General features: G+C 44.1%; 2 protein-coding genes and 1 pseudogene across 3 annotated transcripts; 2 read left to right on the forward strand and 1 right to left on the reverse strand.

The window, feature by feature from the left end:
- Positions 1-2,685: 2,685 nt before the first annotated feature.
- On the reverse strand, positions 2,686-3,368 carry LOC310986162 (transcription factor HES-5-like; annotated as a pseudogene). Its single transcript has 2 exons — positions 3,218-3,368; positions 2,686-3,099 (listed from the first exon to the last, which is right to left on the reverse strand). The product of its transcript is annotated as a transcription factor HES-5-like (transcript).
- Positions 3,369-5,116: 1,748 nt separating this feature from the next.
- LOC310986288 (transcription factor HES-5-like) lies at positions 5,117-5,727 on the forward strand (the record flags this gene model as incomplete). Its single annotated transcript, XM_083972132.1, has 2 exons — positions 5,117-5,188; positions 5,311-5,727. The coding sequence occupies 2 exons, from the start codon at positions 5,117-5,119 to the stop codon at positions 5,725-5,727; spliced, it is 489 nt and encodes a 162-aa protein (XP_083828258.1).
- Positions 5,728-14,093: 8,366 nt separating this feature from the next.
- LOC310986289 (achaete-scute homolog 5-like) lies at positions 14,094-14,654 on the forward strand (the record flags this gene model as incomplete). Its single annotated transcript, XM_083972133.1, has 1 exon — positions 14,094-14,654. One exon carries the CDS (start codon positions 14,094-14,096, stop codon positions 14,652-14,654), a length of 561 nt encoding a protein of 186 aa, XP_083828259.1.
- Positions 14,655-15,912: the final 1,258 nt, after the last annotated feature.

Genomic DNA, 15,912 nt, shown 5'->3' on the forward strand with positions numbered 1-15,912 from the left:
GTATACTGTTTGTCCTCATATCAAGAGTAATGAATTCTAAATTTTATTAATTTAGTTTAAATTATATATTAACATCTGTTACAACAGCACTTGACAGCACAACGTGACACAATTTGACATGTGTAACACAAGTGATGACATCCTATGCATTACAAAACAAAGATCACCATCACTGTGACAAAAACACTGAGCTCTCAGGTGCGTGTGTGTGTGTGTGTGTGTGTGTGTGTATAAAACCCATCTGCTCACCTGGGAAAGCAGACCTGACTTACACCTGCTTACATCAGACGCAGGGCAGAGTGTTCCCACGCTTTCACACAGACTGTCAAACACAGACACACACACACACACACACACACACACACACACACTGCGGGCTCATTAGTAATACCTATACCCCACTGTATTCCACTGTGTACCAATGATACATCTGATAATGATGATAAACTTTACAAAAAAACAATAACTGCAGCTCAAAGTGGAACAGAGAAACTACATGCTTTGTTTTCAAATGATGAAATAAGATGGGATAATTAATTTGATAATAATACTGAAACTTCAAATTATGTCTAAATTACAAATTATGTTAATCAAATACAACAATAAAATGGCAATCCATTGATTTTTTGCTGAAAGTGACATCATGCTCTATAAGAACATCATTGATCAGGACATCCTGATCAATCTGCACTGAGGGCGAGCAGTGAGACATTTTGATCAGAGTTTAGTTGGAGGTCGATTATTATTCCAGTGAGAGCTGGGTCAGTGTTGTGGTTTATTTAACACCAACTGACATCCCTCCAGGATATTGTTAGCAGTATACAGTGGTATACCGTTGACTGATTGATTGATTGATTGATTTCTTATCTCCTGATTATTTCACCCTAAACACCATGCAAATACAATGCAAATACACTGCTGAGACAACTTTTCCCTCCAGATCTGGAGGCAGATCTGTGAGAAGAGAAGGGAGGGAAGGAGGGAGGGAGGGAGGGAGGGGTCAGGTTTCTCACCAACACGGTGGAACAGGGTGGGGAAAGAGATGGGGGGTAATTTAACACGGCACACTTCCTTTGTCCTGGGGACTAAGTGGGAGGAAGGCTGAGGAGTGTGGGAAAGCTGTGGAGAGGCAGACTCCACACAGGGGGGGTGGAGGTGGAGGGAGGGGGGTGGGGGGTGGCACACTGCAGACCTGTGGCCATGCGGCCCCTACAGACCCCGTGCCCATGGAGGTGGGCAGACGTGTGGCCCCGTGGCCCCTCCAGACTCCTGGTCCTTGTGGACCTGCAGACCTGCAGCAACTCAGTTCACCAACTGTTTGATGGAACCAGAACTGACAGAGCCCACTACTCACGAGCACAGCACACAAAGACCCGCAGGAGGCACGCTCAGACACACACACACACACACACACACACACACACACTCAGGGCTGACAGAGGCCGTTCTGCACGTGTGACAGCTCACAATCCGATTTGCAAACACTGAAGCTGGAGGCTCCAAACACACAAACACACGTTTCGTAAAACCCTCTAATTTTTACCTCACATCGACTGTTACCAGGCAACGGGTAATAAACAACCACAACAGTCTCATGTGATATCAATCTATTGATGTCAATCAAACATCAGGGAACATGAGTCAAACTTTACACATAACTACACACACAGGCGGTGGGAGGTTTCTCCTCGTTGCTGCTGTTTTTCAGTCTTCACAGTCAAGAGAGTGATTTTAATCTGACACATTAAACTGTTCGTTTTGACAGTTGTGGTTTCTAATGTTGTGACTCTGAGGGTAAATTAAACATCATTAACGCCTCCATTAACAACGTTGACTATTCACTCTGTGACGCTGTTAAAGGTTCAGGTCTTTATACACTTTGGTCACACCTGCTCAGGTTGTGCAAAGCTCAGCATGTAAACTGATGAAACTCATCTATAAGTGATAGTTCTTATTTTATATGCTGCACAAAACGATCTTGTTCTTATTAGGTAAAAAAAAACTTGATAGTTTATCATTCTGCTTGATAGGTTCATTCAGCTACACATGTTTTTATTGAAGTAAATTCTACTTGTATCAGAGTATTTTAAAAGTTGTTGTTTTTCCTTTCCTTTTCTTCACCTAAGCGGGAGATATTTGGTTTTTCACTGGGCATACACTCACTGGAGGAGTCCTACAGGTGTTATGGATGTTTTTCATTAAGAAGGGGGTGACTTAAAAGAAATATTTAGGGCAGTGAAATCCATTAGATGATGCAGAGCAGACTTTAAATAAATTGTGTTGTCATGACCAAAAAATCTAAGTATAATGAAGAGCAAACATCTGGAAACAAGGAAAAAACATGTGAAAGATTTAAGGAGAATAAAATGAATTTATTCAAACATCAGTCACTACAAACTGTTTTAAATATCCCTTTATAAAAGGTCACAGTCAGACTCACTTGACAGGAGAAGTTCCCTCCAGCTCATGATCGTTACAGTCGTTAAATAGTCGACTCCACAGGAGTCACGTTACAAACGAGGCACAGTGAGAGTTTTACATTGTAAAAAACACAGAAGCTCCACAGCGGAGTCACTATAGCAACAAAAAGCTTTGATGCTGCTTCCAACAGCATCTACAGTGTCCAACATGCAGGTCATCTCCTCCTGAGGGAGGACGTCCACCCTCCGATGTCCACAGCAGCTTCTACCAGGGCCTCCACACGGCTCTGTGAGCGCTGGGCAGCTGCTTCCCTGCAGCCTGGATGTGGCTGTGGGAGGAGAGGGCTGGTGTGGGGCAGGTGTCCTGGCCGGCTCTGTGGGCAGCGTGGAGGTGCTGGAGGTGAGGCAGCGTCACCTCCTTTAGGGAGTTCTGGGACAGGAAGTGCAGCGTCTCCTTCCAGCAGTGAGAGTATCCGTCTCCATGAGCTGTGTGAGCGTTGGAGCTGTGGCGCTGAAGCTGCTGCTTCAGGAACACCACGGTCATCTCCAGCACGTCGGCCTTCTCCAGCTTGGCGTTGGGATCCTGTTTGTGAAACTCCTTCTCCAGCAGGACCTTGAGCTGCTCGATGCAGCTGTTGATGCGATCTCTGCGCATCTTCTCCACGGCCGGTTTCCTCAGCTGTAGAAGAGAAGAGGAGGCTTGGTCAGAGAGACATTCAGCGGACAGAGCTCGTGGAGAGACACAGTGCAGAGGTGGAAAATAGTGGAAAAGTGAGCAGCTGAGCAGCAGGACTTACTTTGTGTCTGTCTTTGGTGGAGAGCTCTGAGATGGGAGAGTCTCTGGTGTTGGTTGGAGCCATCCTGGTGGAGAGCAGAGTGAGCTGTGCTGGGACTGAGGAGCCCTCTCCTCTATTTATAGGCCCACATTAGCATTACAAAGCCATGAGTCCCAGGCAGGATTAGCTTTCCCACACTCTGAGGCCAGTGGGCGAGGCCCGCACAACAATAGGAGAGAGGCATCAATTATCTCATGGTTAACTGGCCTGGTGGCCTCAGCGGAGGGAGGCTGCTGCAGAGCTGTGGAGCTGCAGCAGCTCCCTGCACTTTTATTACCTGGGAACCTTCCCGCTCTCTCATCTGATCAGGCTGCTGCAGATGTGCAGCGGCTGGGACGGCCGCCTGATAAGGGCCACTAAACACATAAAGATAAGACACATGCTGCGTTCTCAGACGGCTGACTCCGGGTCAGTTTACAGGCTCACCTGCAAGAGAGGGAAACACTGAGGAGACTTGTGTTCAATGTGTAACACAATAATAGTAATATAAATATGACTGTATTAATAAAATACGCTGTTTGTTGCAGTAGATAATAATAAAATGGAATAAACTGATGCATATGGGTAAGTTTAAATATGACAACAGAGGAGAGAAGTTGTGCTATGAGCTATTTTATTTGTTATTTCAGGAATAAAACCTGTTGTTGTTGTTGTTGTTGCCTTTGATCTAAATGTTCAAGTTTTAAAGTAGAGGGAAAAATTCCTTCTCTCATGCTGGAATCTTTAACTTCTTTACAGCTGTGCACTGTCTTTCTTGTAAGTGTGAAACTCTGTTGTTGGTGCTATTCTAATTACATGTTGGACGTTTGTTTTTCATTAATAATATATGAGTGATGATGTGTTTTCAATGTGTTTCTGTCTTAAGAAGTCAATTATTCTCAGTCTCTCTCTCCAGGGAGGAGGCACACTTCCACTTCAACCATAAACTCTGTCTGTCTCTCTGCCCCCTCCTCCCCCTCCTCTCTCCCACAACACCCCCCCCTCACCCCACCTCCTCCACCTTCACAACACACCCACTTCTCCTCTCTGAACCAACATCTGAGCTGAATGTGGCCCGCTCACGATCTGGGTGATGAAATGAAGTCAAAAGATCTGCATGATGAAATAAAGGTGGGAAAAGTGACAGAGCAGCAGTGAGCTGAGTGTGTGTGTGTGTGTGTGTGTGTGTGTGTGTGTGTGTGTGTGTGTGTGTGTGTGTGTGTGTGTGTGTGTGTGTGTGTGTGTGTGTGTGTGTGTGTGTGTGTGTGTGTGTGTGTGTGTGTGTGTGTGTGTCCGTCCGTCCGTCCATCAGTGGAGAGAAGAGTGTGTGATCCATGCTTCTGGGAAACAAACAGCAGTATTACAACTTCCTCCTGAAGGTGTTGACTTCTTACAAATTGCTGTCTGAACCATAGACCCCTCTCTCCTCCCCTCCCTCTCCCGTCGGTGTGGCGCGTGGATCTGTTGCTGTTGGTGTGAAGCTCAGAGTCTTTGATGTGGTTGGAGACGTGTGCAGGAGACGCTTCACCAGCCCACTCCTCACCTCCATCAGCATCAAAGGGGACAAACTGCTGTTATTCCCACCGCAGCAGGAAACACGGCGAGCTGGAGGTCTGGTCTCTGGTCCAGACTGTCCAGCACGTGACGACCGCGGCACACTTCTGTCTGAGCAGAGAGGAAGTGGGGAGGGGGCTCAGACAGGACGCTGTTTGTAGTCCTGACTTTATGACAGGCCGCGGACTGTGGGAAACCCTCAGGTGTTAAAAGTCCACGCACGCGGAGCTCCTCCCGGTCTTTATAAATACCGGACCGGAGAAGGCTGGCTCCACACTGAGACTGAAACCTGCACAAGGACCGAGACTGAAACCTGTGGACTCTGTGATGGCGCCTGTAACTCAGACCAGACCCGAGGACAAACCTGCATCTATGGACACCAGCAGCAGCTCCAACAAGGTAAGAAACCTGGCTGCGACCCTCCCAACCCCCCTCGTATACCCTGACTGACCCCTGCCCGAGCCTGTAGACCGCGCGTCCAGCTTCTCCGGTGTCTTACGCGTCTTCTCCTGTGTCCACAGCTGCGTAAACTCATGGTGGAGAAGGTGAGGAGGGACCGCATCAACCACAGCATCGAGCAGCTCAGAGCACTTCTGAACCGGGGGGAGCCGAGCGGGGGGCAGCCGCCCTCCAAGCTGGAGAAGGCCGACATCCTGGAGATGGCTGTGCACTTCCTGAGGCAGAGGGCCCTGGCCCGCGTGGCGCCCAGCTACTCCCGGGGCTTCTCCCAGTGTCTGCAGGAGACGCTGCGGCACCTGTCGCTCCACGCGCCGCTGCAGCCGGAGGAGCGGGAGGAAATCAAGCGCTTCTACGTGCAGCAGAGAGCCGCGCTGCAGAGGCACATGTCCGGGGAGCAGGGCCGGCGGACTGTGGCGCGCAAGCGGTCGAGCTCCAGGTCAGCGTCGCGGTCCCACAGCTCTCTGTGGAGGCCGTGGTAACTCGGACACTTTGTTATTATTATGTGGACAATCCGCACTGTGGTGGTTCCCCTGTGCGCAAATGTTGTCTCAGTCTGCGTGCACTGCGGAGGCTTGGATGCTGTGTTGGCTGTGCAACATTTGCACATTTCTTTTTACACTTGTTGTGTTTATGCGTTTGTCTACAATGTACGACAAACAGGTCCGATTATAAACCTGCATTATGTTGCCTTTTGTAAAGGCGGGGACAGGTGGTGCGGTATGTGTATTGTTGGTTGACTTATTCGATTTGTGTTGTTATTAACTGTCTATTAAACATTCCTCTTGTTAACGTGTCTTTTCACCCTTTTGTGTTGTGTCATGACCTAAATATGTTGTGTCAGTGCAGCTAATAAATCCTGAACACTGTTGATCCTCAGTTTGGTATAGTGCAACTCCCTGGACACAATCCATTAATAATAATAAAGTTCATTGCTCAGTTTAACAACAGGCAGTGGGTTGTACTGCCTCATATGTAGCCTACCATAATAACAGAAACTGCATCACGCACAGACTGGTTGATGATAACAGGACGGTTGCGCTGAGCTCTGCTGTTAACCCCAGTCCACTGCTGCCCTGCTGTGGAGAAGAGCACAGTTACACCTCTATGACACAGCCAGAGACCCAGAGAGGTCAGGCCAGGATAGCAGATTTATAATCAAGACTCCAGCCAGTGTGTGTGTGTAAAGGTTAAATCATGTTTGTGTTTCAGGATTTTGATGTTTGTCTTTTAACCATGTTTGACTTCAGTGTTTTCACTTCATATCATCTCTCTGCATTATTGATGTTTTGCTTCATTTCTTCATTATTTAGTTTGATTGTACTTTATGCTGCCATAAAACAACACAAATTAAAGACTTCTAAATAAAAATCTCCCAATTCTGTAAATGCATGCCCCGGATTAAACAGATTCAAACCAGGTGATTGAAGCAGAAAAAATCAGTTTGATATATTTATTAAATGACAACTAAAATACTGAGCTCCACCTTAAAACATTTAAAATGCTGTGAATGCAATTCCACACTGAAGCTATTCCTTGATTAATCAACTCATTTAATTTATTTGTTTATTTGTAACAGGACTCTGCATATTCATGAAACAATATGTAAATATGCCAGATTTAGCTCTCAAGATCATTTCCATCTGCAGTCCCAACAGATGCAATTTTTAATTCTAAGATAAAACCTACAGTCTTGCAGAGTTTGACTTTTACTACTTTCTCAGCAGATAACTGATTGGTTCATAATTATTAGTAAATAGCCTATTGAAGATGAAAATAGTGCTTCTTGTGCTGTTCATTGGCTCTGCAGACCAACAACCATCAACCATCTGGAGGGAAAGAAGCTCATTGGCTGCTTTTTCCTCTTTTAGCCTTGTCACTGTGGTCACACAGCTGATGTGACCTCTGGCATTAACAGGGCATTTCCTCTCAGATAACTGCCACTCGCTGGATATTATTTCTTTTTTGGACAATTCTCTGTGAACCCTATACTAGAGATGGTTGTGGGTGAAAATCCCATCTGGCACAACCATGTCTGACACAACCATATCATGTTCAGATTCACTTAAATCGACTTTATTCTCCATTCTGATGCTTCAGCAGATCTTCTTTATAAATGAGCAGTTAAACAGGCGTACCTAATGAAGTGGCCAAGGAAGTGTACGGCATATTTGTATTTATGGGGAGTCATGGTTGGTCTGATCTGAGCATGAAAGCTTTAGAGGAGTTTTTAACTGCAGCACTTTAAAGTTGTGCTTCAGCTGTGAAGGTGAGAGGCAGGACATTGTTTGTGTCAAGGATGAAACCATTACAACCTTTACACAAGTTCAAATGTTTGAAACTTTACACTTTTAACATTAATAATAACACCCAGTTCACTAGGTCTCATGCAAGGGATTTGTTTTTTGCTTGTTGTCTTTTAAACCTTTTAGTACCTCTCCTGCTTCCACAAACCAGTCTCAACACAGAGTGACATTCAGAGGGATTTATTCCAACATGAAAACAAACATATATCAAAGTGCAACAACAGAGACACCTAATTGAAAAAAAATCTAATTAAACAATATGCTTAGATCAATAACATCATAATTTTCCTTTTAATTAAAGGATTACCAAATTAATAGTTGTACTTTGATTCAACTGAATCATTGAGTCAAGCAGTAGATAAAAGATCTGCCCTGCATGTTTTCAAACATGTTCTACAGCAACACAACTGCTCATTACATAAGCATAATAAGTGCTTTAACACATGTTACATCTCTACGTCACAGTTAAAAGGCTGTGGTCCACTCAAAATTCAAGATTTCTAAGGACAATTCCACAAACGCCCGAGTCTCTTCTTCTTCTTCTTCTTTGTTAAACACACAGTAGATCCACGTCTTCCTCTGCATCAGGAAATAGGCGTAAAATGTCTCTGGAGTATTTGGAGTAGCCGCTGTGTGACAGCAGAGTTTTTCTGAGTGTGAGGAAGGACATGGTTTTCTCCAGGAGATATGACACAGGTGTCCCGCTCTGCAGCTGTTCTCCAATCAGAGCCTTCAGCTTCTCCACCTGACCGCAGCACCTCCTCTCCAGCAGGTTGAGTTTACACCTGAGAGACAGGATGTCATGCAGCGTTAACATGGAGTCAATGTCACAATCATATAACATCAAAATTTAGACATGGAATAAATGTTATGGGCAATTACTGAGCAATAACTAATAGTAGCCTACCTACCATCTATAACTCCTATGGACAATGCAAGGCCGCATAAATCTCCTGTTCTGTTCTCGTAACTGTGACAACAATGGTGGTCAGATGTTGAAGAAGTGCTAATCTCTTCCTAACCCTGGCCTAAAAGTACTGTTTGTGCCTAAACCTGGTGAAGCTTGTTACTGTTACTTTTCTAAAACATGCCAGCAAATACCAATACCAATTTTGCATTGAATGTGGACATAAAGAGTTTATGTTCTTCTGTGGTTCATGCTGTTGAGATATGTACCTGGATTATTTCCTCACAGGAGAGTCACATTATACTGGACATTAATGAACACTTCCTTGTACGTAACTACATAAAATACGCCAATGAAATAAACCAGTTGTTTATAGAGAACAAACAGTAAAGTGTCTCAGAGTGAGGCTGTGTCTCACCTGAACAGCTGTTCCTTCATGCTGTCCTGAAGTGTAAGGTCCAGGTACTGAGACATTTCCAGGCGTGTAGTGAAGTTAGAAGAGTAGCTGAGTCTCCTGTCTCCTCGCTGTCGGTTCAGAGGACGTCTCTCTTCATGTCTCTGTCTCCTCTCTGTATTTATACAGCTCGACCATCTCTCTATCTCGGCTGTCTGACCAATCAGGGGCTGGGAGCTCGGGACAATGGGCTGAATTATAATGTCTGCGCCACAGAACAGGTGGGATGTTGTTCATCAGGCCAAATGTCAAAGAGATTCAGAAAATGTTGCCTGGGAACGTGTCAGAGCCAAGTGGACGTCTCACTGTCTGAGTCCTCAGAGACACTATACAACTTAGAGCAGCTGAGAGACAAAGACTCTGTATTTACAGGGACATCGCCACGTCAGTCTTGAGATAATGCATATTATCGATTGGGGCTGCACGATTAATAATTAATTAACTATTGAAATGACTACTTTATTTATTTTCTATTAGTATATTTTATGTAGTTACTGTATGATTCCTGCTCTGACAGTAACAACTGAATAATGAATAGTTTGCTGCAGCTCTGATCTGAAACAGGTTTTGTTTTGTTTTGATTTACAACAGTTTTATGTGTATTATTTATTTTAAAGACTACAGGAGCTGTGAACTGAAGTTTTCCCTGATTTAACACAGTGACATCAATAAAGCAGATGTGGTTCACCGTCGTCTGTGCAAACGGAGCCTGAGAACCGTCCGGACGCTTTGTGAGAACTCACACACACACGCACACACGCCTATTGTGTGTGAGGGATGAAGAAGTGTGGGAAGCCGTGTGTCGCCCTGACTCCACAGAGAGGGAGGGTGGGAGGGGTGGGGTCGTGTGACTGGGGCACGCTCAGTCTCGTGCTGGAAACTGTGGGAGCTCGGAGGAGGGAAAGTGGAAAACTGCACTCCCCCAACACACACACACACACACACACACACACACACACACACACACACACACACACACACACACACACACACACACACACACACACACACACACACACACACAGAGATAGAGACAAACAGACTGAACAGAGTGTAAACTCATTCATCTTTAAACTGAGGGAAAAGTTTGTGAACCTTCAGTTGACTGTTTTTGAAGCAGTGTTAGTCAGTGTTGGTCATTTTGGGTGTGGTGGACAGTGGAAACATGATGATGTCTTTACACATCTCAAACTCCACTGATCTGTAGATGTGAATATCTGAAGATCTGTAGCAGCGACTACAAGTTGCCAGGTTTGTCTGTTTTCTATAAAATGTTGGGTATTGTGAGTAGGAATGACAGACTTGGATATGGCTAAACAATAATACATTTCATATGTCCCGCCTGTAGGGGATCATGAGATGCGCCACTACCGTCCCCCACGCCATTTTTACATTCACTCCCCCCTCCCTGCCCACCTACTATAAAAACAGGTCATATCAGGACATAAGCATCGCCTGAGGGTAATCATGGATACACCGCGACCGACCCCCTCCTCCACACCCGGCTCATGCATGTGAGGTCGCATGCACATAATATATACTAGGCTACTGGTGATATATCTGAAATATTTATATTATAAAGGGTAAAAAAAAAAACATATTCACAGAACAAACTCAAGTTTCACCCACTGATTAAACCAAATGAAGACATCAGGTCCTTTTCAAAGTATAACCAGAACAAAATTGCTACTATCATCAAAGCACATCACATGCAGTTTCTTATTCTGTGATTTATCTTATCAACTACAATCTCCTTTAGAATGACTAGTATAATCAATATCTAACAATTTCAATAATATTTCTGCCACTGTCTTCCAGTCTCTCTGTAAAGTGGTCCCCAACACCACCCTCTGTCCCCACAGACCTGAAGGGAACGGCACCATCTCCTGACGTTAATGAGAATCACAATCAGGCTGAAAAAATTCAGACTTATTTGATCAGAATGGATGAGATGAGGCGCTGCAGAGGAGAGGTTGAGACAAACTGAAGAACGACATTCAATATCAGAGAGGGGTATGTGTTATGTTATGTGTTTGCAGATAATATCACAATCACAAGATCCTGAGCAGTCATCTCCTTGGTAACTGGTCTGTGGTCTGAACCTACTGTCCCACTATCTATGGATGAGCTCTGATGCATGTGGGTCAGTTATGGAGGTGAATGTGTCAACAAATGTAACAATAATTAATAGAATGATTTAATAGAATAATTAAGCGATTTAATGACAAAAATGCTTGAAAGCAGATTATCAAGAAGAAGGTTTTGAAAAGTGTTTGGACAAACTGATAAGGCAGCTTCATACAAAAGCAACATGAGAATCATAATTATTTCTATTATATTATGAAATTGATGTCAAATGGAAACATGTATTAAATTAAGTTTAGTGTGAACAGCAGCAGCTCTGATTCAGTCTTCAAGTCTCTGCACGTTGAGTTTTCAGAGCTTCATCACAGCCACAGCTTTGATGTTACAGTAAAACACTAGTGAACAACTCACTCCTGCACGTGCATGCCCTTTTTAAAGCACACACACACACACACACACACACACACACACACACACACACACACACACACACACACACGCACACACACAGATGTAACAGGTGTGCGTGTGTGTGTGTGAGCAGCAGCTTCCGTCTGCAGGAAGACACACAGCTGCAGAGATTAGAGGAGGAAACATCGGCTGGACTTCAGACTGGACCTAAAGAGTGATTCTGTTGTTATTACTATTTATTAAATCAGTCGGCCATTTTGAGATCTTGCCAAGGGCTCAAGCTGCAGTGACAGGACTAGATTTAAATACTTGTTTCTCTCAGTGGAGTGCATGTGTGTGTGTGTGTGTTGTCAGATGGAGGTTTGTTTTTCAGACTGCTGCTTGCTGCTGCTGCTGCTGCTGCTGACTGACGGCTTCACTCTGACTTCACCTTTCAGTTTAAAACCAAAAACAGACTCAGCAAGTGAAGACAGAGTGACACATCACCTGAATGAGTGTTTGTGATGAGTGTGTGTGACATGTTTCACAACACCGACAAGAAGAAGAAGAAGAAGAAGAAGAAGAAGAAGAAGAAGAAGAAGAAGAAGAAGAAGAAGAAGAAGAAGACGTCCTTGGTCATCTGCCATGCTGTGAAATAAATAAGACTCACCCTTTAGTTCAAGAGAGACAAACACGTCTTAAAGCTCCACATTGAGCCACACTTGCAGTAAGGGACAAATCAAACGGAGTAAAACCATCAGACATGCGCTGCTTAGTGTTGGGTGAAGTTCAGACAGCAGCTCAGGTTACAGGTGTGTGTGTGTGTAAACAGTCATCAGTGTGTGTTGTGTGATGAGAGGCTGACAGGAAGGGTGTGTGTCGCTGACTTCTTTCATCTGGAAATACAGGATTTAGGAAGAGGAAACTGCAAACACTCATTTTTACCTGAGCGGGATCTTTGATGTTTCACAGCTCAACTGATCTGATCAAACTCCGAAATTTGATATTGTTATTATCAATATTCTTATTTTGGTCAAATTTATTTTTACAGTCTGGACATTTTTCAGATCACCCGTGTTTTGTTTTGTTTTTATTACTATGTGGCATCATATGATGAACCTTTTATACTGAGAAGAATGGATGCACTGTGTTAATTTCTCTTGCTACCTGCTGTCCTGGCGCACACCTGGAGGGGCGGAGCTTCAGGGGGTAAAAGCAGGTAAATCCTCAGCTTTTCATCTGCAGCCTCAGCCAGAGTCAAAGTCACAGGGGGAAACAGCAGCTGCACCTGAAGGTGAGACAAAGACAGATATGGAGATATATGATGTATATTGTGGATATACAGATGTGTATACTTGGTGTACTTCGTATTTATAAGTGATGTAATTATTGTGCAGTGAGAACAGTTGTACTGGGCTTGTTGTTTTAGTCTAGTTTACCACTGAGTTATAATTATGCAATTGTGGGCACATTGAGTTATAGCATTGTTATTAGTATTTTCTTAACGATTTCAGAGATCAGACAATAGACACTCGCTAATGAACGTAATTTAAAAGAGAATTAGAGAAATTACCAACATCTGAAGTCATGTTTCTTATCTGTTTGGAATTTGATGTTTTCAGTCTGTATGTTATGTTTTTTTTTTCTCCCCATTTTCTACTTTATTGTCCTGTTAAAACCTTTGGGACTTTTATTTCTTTTTTAATTGATCAGTTAGGCTACATTTCAGCTTTTCAGTTCACGTTTTTAAAATTTCACACTTTCTCCTTCTGAAACTTACAATTATTTTCCCTAATCAATTGTGGTTGAAAACCAAAACCCAAACTGGAAGATTTTCAGTGTAATCGAATGTGAGATGAGGAAAAGCATCAAATTCTCACATTGAGGAAGCGCTCTGACGCTTTATGTTTTATACAAGACTGACAGGATTATTAAATGATCAAAGCTACTGATTTAGTCACTAATCGATCAATTAATAGTTGCTTTTCAGTCTAGATGCAATTTAGTTTGATTCAAGTATGATTTTTTTCTGCTTCCCTTGTGGTCACATCTTTTGTTATAACTTTCAGTCAGTGTTGAGAAGACATTGCCATGGCTACTGGATTCATCAGGTGCTGATAATCAGGTTTTAAAGGGATAGTTCACCCAAAATTCAAATTTCACTCATTAGGCTATCTACTCACCCTCATGTCGACTAAGGGCTGGGAGAATTTTCAGAGTCCTCCGTGCCTTCTCTGAGTTACGAGGTGGCTCCGCGCAGCAGTATTTGTCCATATAATGGTTGTGAATGGTGCTCACTTTTCTTCGTCCAAAAAGACACACCAAAAAACATCAAAATACCTCCATGCTGCTCGTCTGTAATGTCCCTCTTGTATTGAAGCCCCGACATGAGAACTATCCCTTTAAAAGCTGAACTGTTTTAATTTTCAGATGGTTTAGTGTGAAGTTGTGTTTGACTTTTATTCTTCCATTTTCTCAGCAGTGACTCTTAATCATCAGTAATAATCAATTCATTGATCATCAGTTCAGCCTGGGGGAATAGCCAAACTGAGTGGGGGGCACTGGGCCCACTCAGGGGTTAATCCGGCCCTGGACACACGGACTCAGGTCTTGTCTCTGTTTTCCTGACGCAGGTGATCAGGACTGATGATGAACCATCTCCGTGGTTTCTAGGCAACCAGGACCCCCTGGTCAGGTGATCACATGATGAGCTCCCCCTTTTCTCCTCCAATCATTGATCAGCGACCCTCTTACCTGAGCTTCAGCCTGTCTCCTGCTGCTGGACGCCGTGAGGACAGGGGTGTCCCTCAGCCCCCAGACCCTCTGTCCGGCTCCGTGCCCTTCCTCCTCTACCCCTCCAGCATGGACCCCGCCGGCCTCGGCCTCTACAAAGGCCCCCTGAGGGGCCCCGGCCCCGGGCTGCTGCCCTACCTGGCCCCCTTCCACCACCACGGACACTTCAGCGTGTACGAGTGTCCCTTCGAGCCGGCCTTCATCCAGAAGCGGAACGAGCGGGAGCGGCAGAGGGTTAAGTGTGTGAACCAGGGCTACGCCAAACTGAGGGACCACCTGCCGGGACACAGCGCCGACAAGCGGCTCAGCAAGGTGGAGACGCTGAGAGCCGCCATCCGCTACATCAAGTACCTGCAGGGACTGGTGGAGGAGGAGGAGGAGGAGGAGGAGGGGAGGCACAGCGGGGGGGAGTCCCCCAGCACCTCGCCTCCTGGGGCAGACTGTGGAGGGGAGTCTGAGGGCTTCACGTGTTAAACACACACACACACACACACACACACACACACACACACACACACACACACACACACACACACACACACACACACACACACACACACACACACACACACACACACACACACACACCAAAACCCAAGTTATGGCGTCATAGCCACACGACTGTCTGGATTTCATTGACCGGTTTCTGGGAGGCGTCATGGGGGAAAAAAGATTCAAGCATTTTACTTTTAATCATTTCTGCCTATTTTTTTTTTTTTTTAACATAGGGTTTTGATTCATAAGAGAAAATCTATTGTTTAAAAATGCCATTCTTACATTGACTGCATTTGTTCACATGATAGCATAATTCAAAATGTTTTCAAAAATTCGGTCTGATATTTGCCAAACTTCATCGACCATGACTCTAAAATATTGTAAAAAAAAAAAAAAAAAAAAATCAGGAAGATTGAAAATGTATTAAGCAAGAATTGGCTGGTAAGCCTATATGTTTACAGTAGCCAACTGTTTACCGTCAAACGTTTTCATGCACTATAGGCTCAATTTTTAAATTTTTCAAATATCAAAAAGCTGGGTGGTAACTTTGTGGAGGGCGGTCTGAAGATGCAGTGCAGCAAATTGTGGGACAAGAAAGGTTTTATATGTTTACAGTTTAAAAAAACAGTGATGGACTTCATACTTTGTAATGAGTTAAGTGGACAATGGTTTCTAAAGCAGGATTTTGGTGAAAGTTGCAAAACTTGAGCACATAGCCTATGGTTGGTTGGTTAGGAATTTTCAAAGTTTTTAGATTAAACTCTTATTGTGCAATTATTGCAATCTAATATCAGTATAGATTGCAGTCAATAAATCAGCCTTGTGTATATTTAAAACCTGACGTGGAGCCACATTAAATCACACACTTTTTATTCTTTTTTTTAACGTATTATTTTTGCTCTGAAGGTGGTAGTGGTTTGGCAGGTCGGTTGGTTTGGCTACATATTTTCCCTCCATGACACCTCTCTGTACTGTGGTTTTTATTGGAGCCAGAAAATTGGAAGATTTTTGAACATGTTGATCATGTTACAATCTGACTTGTTCATTCATAACGTACGTAAATGACAAAAACTAAAAAACGAAGTGAAGAAAAAAGAATATTACTGCAGTAGCACTCGCTGCCTGCAGGTGGTACCATGTGTTAAACTGCAGGGGCGACTTCACTGCATGTGCTCCTCTCATGATGGAGCAGCTCCTCCTGCTGGACTCACTGCAGACTGATTTGAATCAGTTCAAA

The sequence above is a fragment of the Trachurus trachurus genome (genome assembly GCF_905171665.1).
Source record: "Trachurus trachurus genome assembly, chromosome: 5".
Taxonomy (NCBI): domain Eukaryota; kingdom Metazoa; phylum Chordata; class Actinopteri; order Carangiformes; family Carangidae; genus Trachurus; species Trachurus trachurus.